The sequence below is a fragment of the Monopterus albus genome, unplaced genomic scaffold (genome assembly GCF_001952655.1).
Source record: "Monopterus albus unplaced genomic scaffold, M_albus_1.0 scaffold189.1, whole genome shotgun sequence".
NCBI lineage: Eukaryota > Metazoa > Chordata > Actinopteri > Synbranchiformes > Synbranchidae > Monopterus > Monopterus albus.
The window spans coordinates 666,892-683,448 of NW_018128069.1; the positions used below are offsets into that span (position 1 = coordinate 666,892).

Here is a 16,557-nt window from a genome sequence, read left to right on the forward strand (position 1 = left end):
TAATCTGTGTCGTACCTTGTTGTGTCTGCTGGTTTTTCCCACAGATAACTGGGAGGATCATGTTTAGGTCATTGTCTCACATGTGACGTCCATGTCTGCTCAGCCGCAGCGGTGTCAAACTACAAACAACAGGCCAACAAACAACAACCTTCCGGTCACAGCGCTCAAAATAAAAGCCTCGTTAAGAACAAAATGATCAAGTATCGCTGGATTACCGCTGTATTTGTCAAAATACTGCAAATGTACATCAATTAAAGGAATTTTTTAAAATCTACCTTCACTGAACCTTAAACGGGTTCACCTACCAGCGATCATTGGTGTAGCTTTCTGTAGAAGTTGTAGTAAAAGTAATGAGTAGTGGAAAAAGTACTCATACCTTTTACTTAAGTAGTAATACTGTAAAAATACTCTGTAGCAAGTAAAGGTCTTGCACGCAGAATGTTACTTAAGTAAAATTACAAAATTATAAGCATCAAAATATAGACTTACTTGTAGCAAAAGTAAAAGCAGTCATTGTGCAAACTGGCACATTTTACAGGTGAAGCTGTTTTAACTACCTTATATACTGTAGACCTTCTTATAATGCAAAGTACTTTACATCCTGCTGGGCAGCTGGTGAATTTACCACTGGGGATAAAGTGTGTCTCCTCTCTCTCCATCCATCTATATGCCACCACTACGTGTCACTGTGTCCCCTCTCTCTCCCTGTACCTTTCTGCAGGCATCCCTGGTGCTGGAACTTTATGTTTCTGATGACTTTGTAAAGTGTCTTGAGACGACATATGTTGTGATTTGGCGCTTTACAAACACAACTGAACTGAGGATTCTACTGTGTTTGAGCTTCATAAAGCCACATGTTAAGGCGGAAGTGTTGCACTGAGGTGCATACCTAATCAAGTGGCCAGTGAGTGCATGCACACGCTTTCTGTACAAAAATAACAAAGGGAAGTGAGGGGTGCAAGAATAAGTGTTTGGGTTGTTTACTTAACCGCCACCATTTAAAACATACGACATTAAGAAACAAATAGCCAAAACTTGAATTCAAGTTTACCTAAGCCAGCAGTTCTCAAACCTTTTCTGTCATTCCCCACTTTTTTGAGGTTCTACATTCTGCCAGTTTGCTCTGAAAGAAGTCGAGTGGCTTATTGATGTGACTGGGGTGTGTTGTCTCTAAGTGTCTTAATTTGTTGGGTCTCATTCTGTCAGCTACCAGCGGTTTAAAACAAAACTCACATGCGTCCCTCCTCTGCCCCCACCGTGAATCCAAGAGCAAGATAGGCCTCATTATATTTTCTTTAAGGCTAATGCCCGCTACACACACTTCTGCGTTCCGCTGCAATTAACGTGCCGACCTTAAATAATTTTCGTACAATGGTTCCACTTTTTTCTTCTGGTCCCATCATGTTGTTTTAATTGACATGTATTGATGACCTCTTTGTTTGTGTGTGGTCGTTTTGTTTTGAGTGGATGATCTTAATTGTTAATAAAGCAAACTGTAGCAATAATGAAGATAGGCAGAAAACAAGACAAATTTCCTTCAGTTGGTTGCGCCCCACCTGCCTTGTCTTTATTCCCCACTAGCGGGGCGCGCCCCACACTTTGAGGACCCCTGACATAAGTAAACATCCAGCAGTTTACACTGGGTTGATTTAGTAGCTTCTCTGGAGTTCATGCGAAAATGTTAAAAACAACCACAACAATTCTTATTCGAACAACAGTTTTTATTTATTTATTTTTGTTTGCTTTTGTTCTAATTATGAAAAAGATAACTTCTGCTTTTATTCTGAAATCAGCTCACGTTGATTTCCGGTGTTTTGCAGTGACCTCTCCTGCAGCTGCAGCTGTCAGACACACTGACCTGGGCGAATGAATGAATGCTGTTTACGCATATTAAAATAGCGTGTGCATGTGTGTGTGTGTTCTAATCAAGGATCAGTTGTCATCACAACCCTGCACTATAAATCCGACTGTGCCAAAGGTACAAATACTGTCCAATATTTGTCCTGTACTGTATGTTAATGCTGTACTGTGCATCACCTTAATAGAGACACTTTTCTTTTCACTGCAGCAGCACCAAGTCCAGAGTTTACCTGCTAATAAGTTCTTTATATATCACAAAGCAGTTTTGGTATAAAACCCCCCTGCAGCTGCCGGGACAGTGCTTCCTCCTCTGAGCTGTGGCAGAGACATAAAGAGGAAGTTCTGTAATTCTGGCAGATCCAGTTATCATCATGTACTCACATGCCTGACATCTCAGCTTCAGACAAACACACACAGAGCCCTGTGAAGTCCGCTTTAAAATGTGAGATTGTCCTTAAATGTTTTGCAGCTTTCTGTCTTTTCTCTACTCTTTATGTTTTATGCAAAATATTGGATCATTCACCAGTTACTGAAACCACACGAAACAACTGAGATGGAGACAACTACACACTGATGCTTTTTTAAAAACCAGTTTGGAAACTAGTGGTTTACCTTTACCAGTGTGCAGTATCTTACACTTACAGTACATGTATCTTACTTTCACTTATGTAAACTCTTAACCTGTAAAGTAGTTACAAAATGGCCTAAGATGGAAGTACAAGAACCTCAGAACAGAGTACAGCACCCTATGTAGTACATGCTGTATCAACACACTGTACTGCAGTATATTTATCTAAATACTTCACTGCAGTACACCTACTGTAAATAAATACAGCATTATGAATGACAGACTGCAGCTGTTCCAGGTTGCATCAGTTTATTTCCTGGAAAAGAAGGTGAAAGTACAGTCTCTTTAAAAATCTCTCCTGTTAGCTTCAGAAGCACCGATGGTTGGAAAACATAATATGTACAACACACTCAACATTCCCTGGTTATTACAATAAAAACCTGAATACAACAAATGTCAAATTTATTATTCAAATACAAAGCAACAGATGCAGAAGCTCATTTTATTTTCGGGAGCCCCAAACATGAGAAACAAACACCAACAATAACATTAGTAATGTGAGAAATTAATATAATACATCAATAAAAAATATAAAAATATGAAATATGGCCTTTAACTGATCCCTAGTCTGCACACACAAAACTGTCGCCTCCTGTTGGCTGAATCTGGAACTGCACGTTTGACAGGTTTATTGCATAACAGCAAGATGCTACAAACACAGACACACAGCTGAGTGAAAACGTTTAAACCTCCATTTCTCCTCCACACCGACTCTTTGACCTTCTAACTGATGTCTGCTCTTATAAACATGACAGAGCGTAAAAATAAAATGCTGCTGCTTCTAAAATGAACATTGGGTCATTTTTAAAAAGAACAAATTGTCTCTTAAAAAAAAAGTTTCCTCTTGGGCTGATCGCTCTGATCTTTGTTCATGTGAAAACATTTTGGACACAAACTGCTTTGTCTTCACACTTTTCCATCTCCGTCTGATTTGATCTGACAGGTTTCAGTCTGAATCCTGAAAATGCTGCTGTAAAGGTAAAACTCTGCAGAAAGTGCAGTCAACCAGGTAGACATTAGAATACGAGTTCTGCAGACTCCACTGCAAAAAAACAACCCCACAACAAACCACTGAATCTGAGCCTGTTGGGAGAAGCAGAAACCTGGTTCTGCTCGTTTGTGGGATTTAGTGGAAATGAGAAACGGGAAGATTCAAAAATGTGGATCCTCCATTCACTGTAAAGGGACTTTAATAGGACTGAAATTCATGCCGTTTTTTGACAAAGAATAAAAAGGAAGGGGTTAAGGTTGGGAAAAGGGCAGGACGAACCACAACAACGGAGAGAAGAAAATAAAGAGTGAAGTCCACGTTTGCTGGTCAGAACAGGTAAAACAGGTGGCTCTGTTGAGAAGCACTAGCTTTAAACACAGACACAGTGGCTTGTCATGGTGAATGCCTGCAGTGTTCTGAAACGACTAAACAACAAGACTTCACACGCTGCATCACATAAATAAAGATCTCTGATAATGTTCCTGCCGCTGAGAAACAGATCGGGCAGCAGGTTTTACAGTATGTACAGAATCCCTTTACACAAAGAAACCTAATGCTTCCAAACATCTCCAGGTGCTTTTTTTCTGCAGTGTCTTGTCATTACACCGATACAACACATCTGCAATAAGATGCTGACAGCCAGCGCATTGACCCCTGCCACTTATCTGTCGGGCTGCATAGTGTTTTCAGACTAAACCTGACAGTTCATCAGAGCCTGAACCACTGGCTGCACCTAGTAACAAGGTCACTGCATCAAGCCTTTCACTGCGCCTGTAACGTAGTTCAGTAACATTTCACATAGAAGCCCCCCCACCCCCCCTTTATATCACCTCCTGGGTCACCAGAATACACACACCATCAACACAAGACATCCAACGAAGCAGTACAGAAACAAGACTCTAACAACAAACCTTCCGCCAACCTAGACTGACTTAAGGGACAGAGGTTATCTGCTGCCCCTGGCTCCCTCCTCTGGGAACTTCTGACATTTGCTGCAGACTTGCTGAGATCTTTTCCTACACAATGAACCTCTAAAACATTCTCTCCACAAACTGTTTTTATTTTTTGCAATTACTGCAGTTATGTTTCCAGACAAGAGAATTAAAAAGTCAAACTGAAAACTCTGTTTTCATCTGTTCAACATCTTGCATCTAATTTTCAGGAGCTGATCCAAGAATCCTCCAATCCACGGGCGGAGCAGCGGCAGCCTGAACCGACCCGTAGGCGCCACCGGACTCCACCCTCTGAATCTGCAGGGACTGTCAATCCTCCGCCGGCCTGTTCAGCATCTACACGTATGCAGCTGCTCCTCCTCTTTCATTTCCACAGCTTCCTGACTTCAGGCACATGAATTCTTTCATCTCTGGCTTTAAGGCTTAAATCATCCCAGAAACGCTCTCGTCCACAGTTTTCTCATCTAACCAACTTTCATCCTCTCATGGTGTTTGTTTCATTTTCATGTTTCAGACCTAAAACTGGTCTTCAAAACTTTCCAGATCTCAACAGGAAATGAATGTCAAAATAATGGCAATGCTGACAGTGGGACATTTATCAGTTTAGTTTACTATTAACAAAACAAGTCAGATCAATGTTGCACTGAGCTTTATCTATTAATTAATTTGGGGAAACATATTACTGCATTCATTTTTATGTTAGTTGATTTGTCACATTTCATTTTATTTTCATTCATTTTATTTTAAGGGGACTATAACCTGGTTTCTATGGAGCACTCTGGTTTGCAGTGAATCAACTTGTAAATGAAGGTCAAAAAAAGGTCAACTCCCACCCAACAGCAGGTCGCTATGAACAAAGGCTGTGATGCTACAACATAGTCACAGAGATGGGAGGGCTGGATGGAAAAGTCTTCCAGCATGTTCCAAAACCTGAAACTGAGAGCCACGACCCAGACCATGTTCTCCTGCTGCTGCTAAACTTGAACCAGACCAGAACGAGACTTGAGCAGACAAAGCGATTGATCACTCTCTCACTTCACCAAGCGCTTGGACACAGAACTGACGACCAGCATTCGAAAGAAGCTAAACCAAAACTCGACAGTGTTTCTGGGTTAGAGGTGCAGAAACCAGACAACACAAGACACGAACAGCTAATTTCACAGGCTGTTGTTCAAACCTCTCAACTGCATGCATCTCACCTCAAACTTCTACAAGCCGTTTGTTTTCTTCTCTTAAATATACTGTTTTAAAGGTATTATCTGAGAAATTATATACAGAAGGATTTAAACCACTTTGACTTAAAAAATAAAACTTATTTAATGTCTGAATATTAAAAGTAATTTTTAACCTTTCTTACAATAAAAATACATTATTGAGACACAGGTGCAGCAAGTGCAGGTAGAGAGGGAGGGGCTAAGGGCTGTCAATCACAGTGACTGGGGTTAAAGGGCAGTGCCACCAAAAAAAAAAAAAAAAAATTTTGTGGGTTCTAAAACACACGCGCGCGCGCGCACACACACACACACAATCGTTTTCTATTTTGTGGAGACACGATTTCGAGTCTAATCAGGCTGAAAGAAGATAACTTCTTTGGGTTCTAGTTTTAAAACAAGTGTATTTTGTTTTCAGTTCTATATTAAGAAAATTATATTTATCTAAAGGCCACAGGACGTGATCATCAAATCAAACCAACTGCGTGGTTTGATGCCACAGGAACCCGTTTATACCTCCCAATCCTGAAATGTCCTCAAACTAATCACTATCTTGTGCGAGCAAAGCTCCATTACATGAAGGTCATATGTTTGTGTGCACCAGATAATAATTTAAGTGCATAAAAATATGTGAACACAGTTTTTGTGGTGCACAAGTTAGTGAAAAGCATGCAGAACTTCTCGTGTGCATACAGTTTTACATTCATATCCATAAGACAACACACTTGAAAGAAAACAGGGTCAAAAGGAAACTGGAACTGTTTTGTTCTCTTACAGAAGAAAGAAGCTCGTGTGGTAACTAGAGATCCCAGCTGGAAACAGCTGTAGGTCCCATGGTTCACTCCGTATGTTTAAAAAAAAAAAAAAAAAAAAAAAAGTCATCTTGTTTTTCCAATACTTCTATGGCTGGTTTATTGAACACCACTTTTCACCTACAATCTCATCATGAGGTGAGTCGACAAGCAAGTCGACAGCAGAGTTTCAACAAGCAAATGACTGTATGCACAAGCATGAAACCACGTTAGGATGACATTAGCACTTCTTCTGTGCTCACAAAGTAACTGTTAAAATAACAGGGTTTAAATGTCTAATAGCAGCTGCTGCAACAGAGCTGAGAGGAGGAGGACGACGACTAAACTCAAGGCACGTTTCACTTTTTCAGAAAGACCCATGAAAGAAAGAAGAACTGTGCACACAATGATTAAATTTCACAACTCTGTGGGCTTCAGATAAAACGGCAACATCAGTGTCTGTCTCGGTGGAACTGCCCTTCAAAAAAAAAAAAAAAACCTGACCTGATGGGACAGTAAAGCTCAAGCCTGAGGGGGCAACTGACATAGCCGTCTCAACAGAAACAGATGCAGATATGAGTGCTTGGGGTTCTTCCACACAACATGACGCCGGCTGACACCTGAATGATGCAAGACCTCGACGCATTCCTCTCTTCTCGAGGTGTAAAGGAACCACGGGTTCCAATTGCTGATGAATCATTCGACCTCCTCACTCTGTGTCATTCAACACTTTCGCATTCATCAGTGAAATGCATCATTTTCTTGAATGAAATAAAATACGGATCATCCATATATAACAAAAGGCAAGTGCATCCGACACATTGTGAGCATTTGTCTCTGTTCGAGGGAATGTGGATGAGAGTGGGACCTCTGGGACAGACAGCACGCACACGAGGCGGGAACACACCCAACCCTTCTGAGCTGCAGTCTGAAGGCTGAAACAAGATGCTGTGAAGAACACGTGTTTATTGCAGAGACATTTAGGGCAGTTTGGGAGGCAGATTTGAACGTCAAACAGGTGGTTTTCTTTACTCTGCATGTTCAGGCTTCAGACTGCAGCTCAGTCAAGTCTCTGAAGAAGCTTCAACAATGACACTCGTCCCACTGGCAGTGATGTAGGAGCTACAGGGTGAACTGATGGTCTGTGATCACATCGGACGTGCGTTTTCTCACGTCTCCTGTGCTGCATGCTGAGAGCTCGGGACTCATCCTCCATCTGGTGTTAAGACAAGACCTGGAAAAGCTGTGGCCTGGGGAGAATATCAGCACCTCCCTCAGGCTGTTAAATACATTTTTCTTTTTCAAATATATAAAGCTCTAAACTATGGCTAGGATCCTGTCAAAGTGGCAGCTGAAGCAGAGAAAGCCAAACTACTGGTGTCTGACTGGTGGTTAGGTCCTAAGTTAATGGCAGTCTGGGGTAAAAGAGTCCAACATGGCCGCTGGATGAAGCAGTAACAGAAACAGTCAGAAAGCTCAGGGGCATGTCTGTCAGGATGCATAGCACATTTCAAGATCTTCCAAGCGTTGCTGGTTTTTACAGACGTTTCTTACATAAAGCTGACGTCACTTGAGCATTTTATTCTTGTGTACTTGCATTTAAGTGAGTGCACTGTTCATTAACATGCAGATAAGACACGTACAAGCTAATGCCTAAAAAGAGAAGCATCTTTCTTGACTTCAAGCATTGTAAGAGCGTTTTCAGATAAGTGCCTTTGACAGAAAAGCTCCCCTCCTTTGGTTCATCCCGACACCCGGCAGAACTCTCAGGCTCTTCTCTTTAACAATAAAAAAAATCCTGAGCTGCATCCAAACCTCGCTCTACATGCCGGCTGGGTGGGGGAGGGGGGGAGCGATGAATGGGCCCCGTCCTTTTCACCTCCGTCCAGGTGGTCGTCTCGTCGCTGGATTACCACCAAGCTGCTGGAGCGGAGGGGGGGGCTGGGAAGAGGTCACTTAAGCCGGTCGGATCGGAAAGAGTCCTCCACAGCTGGGTCTGCAAGCATCAGGTCGCCGTCCAGCATGTCCAGAGCCAGGGGGTCCATCCTGAGCGGGTCATCCAGAGAGAAAGGGTGCATCTCAAAGCCAGGGACATGCGACAGGGCGTTGGCAATCTCTTTGGACAGACCCGGTGGAGAGTCTCCTGCAGGGAGGGAGGGACGGCGGGCATGGTCAAAGCTTCAGAGAAACTACAAAGTCAGTGATCATCAGAACACCTGCACACATGGCTGAAATCTGCCTGAAGCCCCTTCATTATCAATCACTCTGCTGACTGTTCTTTCTGATTCATTGCTTCGTATATTAAATGTCAGAACATACTGAAAACTGTCCCTCACAGGCTGCCAGAGCCTTAAAGTTGCCTTTTGCTCACATTTGAGAAGCTGGAACCAGAGAAAGAATGAATGAGTGTTTGTGAAACAACTGAGTACAAAGTGGGTGGACCGGGTGCAGATCCCCCCACACGACAGGTGGCCTGCACACTGTATCATCCCAAACCATGAAGATGCAACATTTTTACATTTGAGGCCTTGAATAATACAAGTCTGGCATTATTCTAAATATTTCTCATGTGCAGAGGCAGAACAACAAGGTCCATCTCTCAAAGCTCACCGGTTCCTACTGAAGACTTTAATGTTGAACAACACCTCACAAAATAACATAGCCTCTGTTTTAAAAAGTCAGTAATTTCCTAAAACAGCTGCTGTCTGTAGTTTTTAGTCAAACAGGAGGAAACAGTACATGTGTTGGTCTCCAGTGAGGAGAGGTATGAGGCTGTGATACACACAAGGGAGGCGACGTTTAAAGCTGGCTTTGACTAACAGAGAGGACGATGCTGAATTATTCTCTGATGGTAAGGCTCAGGTTCATTAGAGACACTTCTCCGGGACAGTAGAAATCACACCTTCTTTTTTAACAAACATCAATATAACAAGAAGAAGTTCAGTTCACATCAGTCTCTTTTGGTGAGGAAGCAGGTTGTATGGTTTTTCAGAAGCACAAATCTGCACATCTGCTCATGAACTCCTAACACTAAGGTTTTATGAATGTACTCATGTAACGACACGCCTGAGCAGGGGAACTCTACTAGTCTGACTTTCAAATCAATTCCTTTCTCTCTGATTAGATAATCATCTCACCTCCATTTCCCTAAGCATCACAAGTCAACGCTCAGGAAGATTTTAATAAACTAAGTGAATTGTGTCTTATAGAAGATAGTCGCAGAAAAATGTTTCAGTGTCTTATCATTTTGCTTCCTTTGCCTTGTTTCTGTTGCTGGACATTATCCACTTACTATATACAATTTTATACATATTGTTTACACTGTTTTTTTACCAGTGTCTTTTAAATTCTACAAACATAAACTCTGAACAGGTTTATATAGCATAGAAACGAGTATTAAAAAAATCAAACGCATTTATATATTAGAACATATTTCTTAAGGTCAGGCATCAAAAACTTTTGGTCAACTGGGGCTAGAAAAAAACATGAAACAGCATGAAGACTAGTTTCTACTGACCAGTGAAGATGATGTTGGGCACGTTATGCCGTCCGTCCCAGCAGTTGTAATTCTGGTTCTGGTTGTTGAGGAGGTGCTGGTCCCCGGGGTCCTGCTGCTCCAAGGGCCCCTGGGTGTTGGAAGGGAACTGGGTCTTATCAGTGCTGCCGCAGCTCAGAGCGCTGTGGTTCAGGGACAGACCGTCGCCCTGGTTCTCTGCTGTGAGCTGGACATGGAAAGAACAGGTCCACATTTAAGGCAGGAAACCAACCCATGGAAGGGTATAAACATTTATTTATTATGGAAATAATTTATTACAAAGCTTTTTTTTTTGATGGCCACAAGATTAAACTGGAATGTGAAAATAAAACACATTTTACTTGGAAATTTAATAATTTCACCCAGTAAATGTCTTGAGGATCACAACTGTGTTAATAATGTGGGTACAAATGGCTGGGAGTCTGTCTGTTCATATCTACATGTCAGTTAATATCTTTTGCTGTCCAAACCCACAGAAGAATCCCAACCATCATCTAGGAATTTGTGCTGAATTTCCAAAACGGCCTTGAGCTTATCTGGGATTTAGAAGAACAAAGTATCCAGACAGACTGAAGAAGTAAGACAAATGCTCTAGTATTAAGCACAGAGGGTTCTCTGCTATTAGAGAAATACTACCTTAGGACAGCCTGTAAAGAACAATAAACCACAGTAAACCCCGACTGAGCCTCATGAAGTTCTACAAGAAGCCTGTAGAGTCTCTATCAAGCTCTGATGTCACGACTTGTGTGAAGCCAACTCTCTAAAATCCCCCCGTGCAGCGTTCTGGCTTCTGGGGCCATCCTTGGCTAATTTTTAGCAGGATTTAAAAGAACCCAATAAATCGTATCCTCTTTAAAGTACTTAGATAAAAACTTTAAATAATTTCTATTTGTCCATGTTTTACTCATTTTAGGTTACCTATTACTCCCTTGTTATTTACATTGAATATTTCCATTTCTTCCCAGCTTCTCCTTCAGTTTGTGAAAATAAACTAGAAATACATGTGGTTTCTCTGGACCTCATGAATACAGCGCGATGCCTTTACTGGAAATGTTTACAGTCGAGAGCTGACAGAAAACGAGGGGCGGGAGTCCAGCCAGAGAGTCCGAGTCCCTGGCTGGACTCAAACTGGATGTAGTGTGCAGTACTTCACGGCTGGCACCTTTACCACCAGCTGGGTTTTCTTAAGTTTAATGGTCTTCCTAAGCTTGACTGGTCTTTGTGTAACCCATGTTCTTTTGTCATTCTGGTGCAACAGTCAGAAAAGAGATGCACCCACCCCCACCGTGGAATGTGGTTTTACACAGAAGTGAGCCAAACAACATAAACAGAGAGGGGCTAAAACTAAGGATGCCCCAGTCAAGTTTTCTGCCCCCAATCCCAGTCCAGTCACATTTGATATCCTGCAATACACAATAAGAGTCAGTATTTAACTCTATAACTTTGCAAACTCCTTCCCCAGACACGTTCCCGGTGATAGGTTCAAGGGCGGTCTGTGTCCCACTATTTCTGTAACTTTCTGAAAACAGCCAATCCCACATCCACACGCTCTTAAACCAAGCTAAAATGACCTCTGGGAAGAAGGTCACATGGATAAATTCAGCTCTGATGCCAAAACAGGACAACATATTCACAAACAAACCCTGCTGGGTTTAAAAGGATCCGTTCCAGCACCAGTGGGTGACATCACCCTCCCTTCAGCCAATGGTATTTACAGGATCAGATGACATCGGGTGAAAGCAAGCTGCTAACCTGCTGGTTGGATTTGCCTGTGAGCTGCAGACTTAGGTAGGGGTCGTCCAGCAGAGAGTTGAACAAGGCATCCTGGGAAAACAAAGCACTGGTCACACACAAGAAAAATGGAAGCCTAGACTTTAAGTTCATTTGTGGACAATCACACTGTGTCTACAGTCATTTGAACTGTAGACGCAGTGTGCAGCGGTGAGGCCACCTGGTCCTGTGTCAGCCGAGCCACACCTCTGCTTTCATTTCATTAGATAGGTTTCCAGTCAGAACAGACGCTGTTCTTCATGAGGTCTAATCACATTAACAGATGACTCAATTTCCAACACAGAGTAAGACCAACTCAAATTATACACACTCAACAGGCTAAACTAAGACAAAAATAGTAATAAAAGTTAAAAAAAAAAAAACAAACAACACAAACAACAGCATATGGCTCCAATAACAATGTACTAAACAAGCGAGTAGCACCGCTCTGTTAAGTACATCATGTGTCACTAAAGGACATGTATAAATAATCATTACAGCTGTTCAACACTTACATGCGACTGATGCAGTGTCTGGGCACATATTTTAAACCTAGTATTAAATCTACATAAAATTATAGGCTGAGGAGGAGAACGGTGTCTGGACATGATGTTTTAGGAGGTGATCTCTTCTCGTTTCCCGGTGAAACCACAGCTCTGTACAGGACTACACACTTGTTTGGGAAATACACATTTACCTCCACTAGTAGAAGGCTGTGTGAACTAAAAATAAGATGCATGTGTCAGGTTCTGGAGTGACTACTGCTTCAACATGAAGCCTGTTGGACTGGCACATCAAACATGGCGTCTCCTGCTCATTTAAAATCCTGAGCCTGCTCTGTCTGCTTTCCTATAACAGCTTGTAGAAAGCCTGCCTCGTTCCTCGTCCTGAACTGACCTCTGACAGCCGCCCTGACACGTTCGCTACAGGGAACAACACATGGTGATTCATCAGGTAGTTTTCTGCAGTCGACAGTGGTTGGAGATTATTTTTAGGATTACACATGGCTCACATTAATAACTGTGCATATTCTCTAGAGAGTTCTGTGAATGTATGTACAGTTTTGTTGGAAGTTAAACGCATGGGGTTGAGCCATCCACAGAGGCACAGCTGAGGCCATCTCTGACTACAGGCCCATCTTAGCTGCCTTCCCAGGGTGGCACTGATGGGGTGCGAAAAGGACAGTGTGGTTTGGCAGGTGTGACTCCACCAAATCGACTTGTAGCGAGTTTCGCCCCTCGCAAGGCATGAACAGTTGAGTGTGTATAATTTGAGTTGTCTGCTTATTTCAAATTCAGAAATAAAAGAGATTAAAGAATAAGCCTTTCAGCTGTCAAAGGTTCCTCATAAATCACCACGTTGTCTGCAGAAGCCCTAAACAGCCAAACTCCTGAGGCTGCAACAGTCGACGTCCGGAAGCCTCTTTAACTTTGGCTGATCAAATGACTTCTCACCACAAGCTCCATAAATAGCATCAGATGATGGTTCTCAGTCAGTTCACCTTAGCACTGGGAACATGACACCTCTGATTCTGACAGATAAGCAGTGTTAACTTTCCAAATGTGCCTGTTAATCAGTTTCTTAACAATAAAGCCTTTAATGTGAATAAACACTGTTATTTTAGAAATAGCTATTTTATTTATATATCACTTTTTTAAGAACGAGGGTATACACAGATGATTAAATACAGTTCATTAAGGCTACAAATGGTGAGCCGTCCTTCTGACAAACTCTTCTAATACAGAAATTCAGACAACAATGAATGGATGATCAACCCTGTTATGGATCATATAGCTGCAGTTGTTTCTGACTTACGTTGTACAGGTCTGCGGCCAGGTTATGGCTGATCTGTTGGAGCTGTGGGAGGCCGCCCGCTCTCTGCTGCTCTGCTTCCTGTTTGACCTGACACTCAGAGGACGAAGAGCTCTGGTTGCATGGGTCCAATGCGCTCTCGTTCTTGATCAGTAACGTGTTGGTTGTGTTCATGTGCGGCCCCACCGTCCTCTGCTGCAGGGACACACGACATAATGACTGTGAGCTCAGATGCACAGGTGAGTGTTGGTGTTATATGGATAAGAAACATCTCAAACCAGCTGTCTGTTTTAGTTTTTCTTTACGTGTTATCTATTCCATATACTAATCTGGACAATCATACTGTTCCAAAGTGCTGCTGCATGTGCTGGTTGCGTAGGTTCTGCATGTGGAGCTGCTGCATGGACTGCGACTGTTGTTGCTGGCGGTGCAGCTGTTGGTGGTGGTGCTGACCCAATGGAGAGGGCTGCTGGCCGGGCATGGAGCCTGGCAGAGGCTGGTGGGAGCCTGGCTGGTGTTGGTGGGACTGGCTGAGTGGGTACGGAGGGAGCCTCTGGTCCAGAGGCAGTTTACTGGTGTCCAGGGGGACGCCCTGAAGGCGGAGGCAGGATGTTAGCAGCAGCCATATGCTGGATACTGGTAAATGTCTTTGTGTTTGATTAGTTCAGGAAGCTCTACAGCCAGCATGTTTAGGATAGTTTGTACATGTTCCCCAGTAATCAAAAACCTTTCTTTCAACATATATGTCATCGTTCATTTGTTGATTATATTTTGTACTATTCACCTCAATCTGCAAAGTAACTAGCATTTACAGCTGCTGTATAAATGTAGCAAAGTACAAAGTATCATAAAACGAAAACACTGAAATACAAATATGTCAAAATTGTACTTAAGTACAGGCCTTGAGTAAATGTGCTCAAAAGGTGTGTGTGTTACCTGTGTGATGGAGGACAGAGTGGGGGAAATGGTTGGGGAGAACTGTTTTGAGTGATGCCTCCGTGACTCCCCTCCCATGGGCAGGATGAGCGGGGACAGCTGGGCTCGTCTCCGTGGTGATGTGCTGAGTGACGGCTGACCCTGTCCACTGAGCAGCGGTGAGTAGGATGAGGAGCAGGAACTGGAGCCGCCCATGCTGCTGCTGTAACTGGGGTTACCGCTGGATGCTGACTGGAGGGAGGAGTTACTGAGGGAAGAGTGCAGCGATTGGCTGCTGAGGGAGGATGGCAGAGAGGGGGAGGAGCTGAGGGACGATTGTAGTGAGGGGTTGCTGAGGGACGAGTGCAGGGAGGCGGAGCTCAGAGAGTTGGAAAAGGAGTGGCTGCTAAGCGATGACTGGATGTTGGGGTTGCTTAGTGACGACTGCAGGGAGGGGTTACCAAGCGTGCTCTGCACAGACGCCAGGAGACCTGAGGAGGGACAACAAAACACAACAGTATGATCACAGACATATCCTCAACATCCAAACAGGCTGAATAGAGACTTATAAAAAAGACAAAGCAGAGTCCTATAAAAGGTCTTTTTACTGAATAAAATGCAAACATGTTTGAGAACTGAATGCATCTTGCACCTCAGAGATTACAACACTGTAGTGGATGAACTAATCACAGAAACTAGATGGCATGGTCAGTGTTATGCTTTTGGTTTGGTTTCCCAGCTTTACTGAAGGGAAATCTTAATGTCACAGCAAACCCACATAATTACAGGGCTACAAGTAATGATTATTTTCATCATCAATAAATCTTAATTCTGTTGATTAACAGAATAATCATTCAGTCTAGAAAATGTCAGGCAATAATGAGAAACCACAAATATCAAGATAACATGTCGTTTTATCCAACAATGGTATAAAACAGAAAAGGAGCAAATCCTCACATTTAATACTTTAGCAACACACATCCTCCATGAGGGTGGAGGAAAATGGCCAAAACTGAAGTGGTAGACACATTCTGACTTTCATTTTCTAGTATGGTGCACTGCATTTCCCAAGGTGCACCAATCCACCCTGATGACACAACCATGACATCTTCTTCTCCAGAGACAGCATCTCTGATTAGCAATAAACACCGTAAGAACAAAAACAACTGTACTAACTTAGTGAAATGCCCCATTGAACAATTAAATTAACATTTGTAATTTGGCGTTTACTGACTAATTAAAAAAAATCAATTCATTACACTTGAATGATCAGGCTGATGTCCCTGCAGCATGGAATCCAGCAGCTTAGGGATGAAATATGCCGACAGAAAAGAAGTTTACAGCTACAAAATAAATCCTCGATTCATTTTAAAGTAAAAACAAAACAGCCAGACTTTCACCAAAATGTTGTTTACATCCATTAAGAAATGAGCACTGTGTCTATTTTTATGCAGCACAGACAAGAGCTACAAATCAGACACCTGTTTGGGGAACCAGCCCTACAGAGAGACGACCAGCCTGTTTCTACCCACGCTCACCTCAGGTGGAAAAAACACACCCTCGTCACTCACTTCAAGGCCCCCCCCCAGGCCATGGGATTTAAGTGTAAAACCAAAGAGGACCCAGGGGGAATGCTTACTCCCCCAGATGAGCATTTCTGATCATTAAAGATCAATAAGTTCAGTTTTAGTGAGTCTCAAGATAAAAGATACAATCATCAAACTCTGTAGACAAAAATCACAAACTACAGGGAAATGTCTATGACAAAGACTAAAGGGGCTACTTGTCTTATGATGTTCATTCTGCAGAGTACTGCAGCTGTCTGTACACACAGTGATGTCACGGTGACTGTACGAGCACGAAACGTGAATCATCTTTTACACAAACCACCAATTTAAGTAGCATGTGCACTTTCACAGCCCATGTTTCTGGACAGTTTTACACGTGTCACTTGTCAGTCGCAACCAACAGATCCGTTTCTACCGGTGTATCAGTCCACACTGATTTAAAGAGATCTACCATTTGACCCACTAAATGTATGGAGTTCTTCAGCCTGTTGTTTTACAGTCACCCTCCTGACCTTTTGGCTGC

The 16,557-nt window shown here is 42.7% G+C and overlaps 1 protein-coding gene across 4 annotated transcripts in view; it reads right to left on the minus strand.

The window, feature by feature from the left end:
* Positions 1 to 7,925: 7,925 nt before the first annotated feature.
* The window catches only part of LOC109970057 (CREB-regulated transcription coactivator 2), a 29,267-nt gene continuing 20,635 nt past the window's right edge, over positions 7,926 to 16,557 (minus strand). For all 4 annotated transcript variants that reach the window (XM_020617370.1, XM_020617368.1, XM_020617371.1 and 1 more), the window contains 6 exons: positions 14,488 to 14,957; positions 13,895 to 14,143; positions 13,555 to 13,746; positions 11,722 to 11,793; positions 9,952 to 10,156; positions 7,926 to 8,577 (listed from right to left, as the gene is read on the minus strand). In XM_020617370.1, coding sequence (XP_020473026.1) covers positions 8,387 to 8,577; positions 9,952 to 10,156; positions 11,722 to 11,793; positions 13,555 to 13,746; positions 13,895 to 14,143; positions 14,488 to 14,957 — 1,379 coding nt within the window. In that variant the 3' untranslated portion in view covers positions 7,926 to 8,386. The remainder of the gene's footprint in view (positions 8,578 to 9,951; positions 10,157 to 11,721; positions 11,794 to 13,554; positions 13,747 to 13,894; positions 14,144 to 14,487; positions 14,958 to 16,557) is intronic.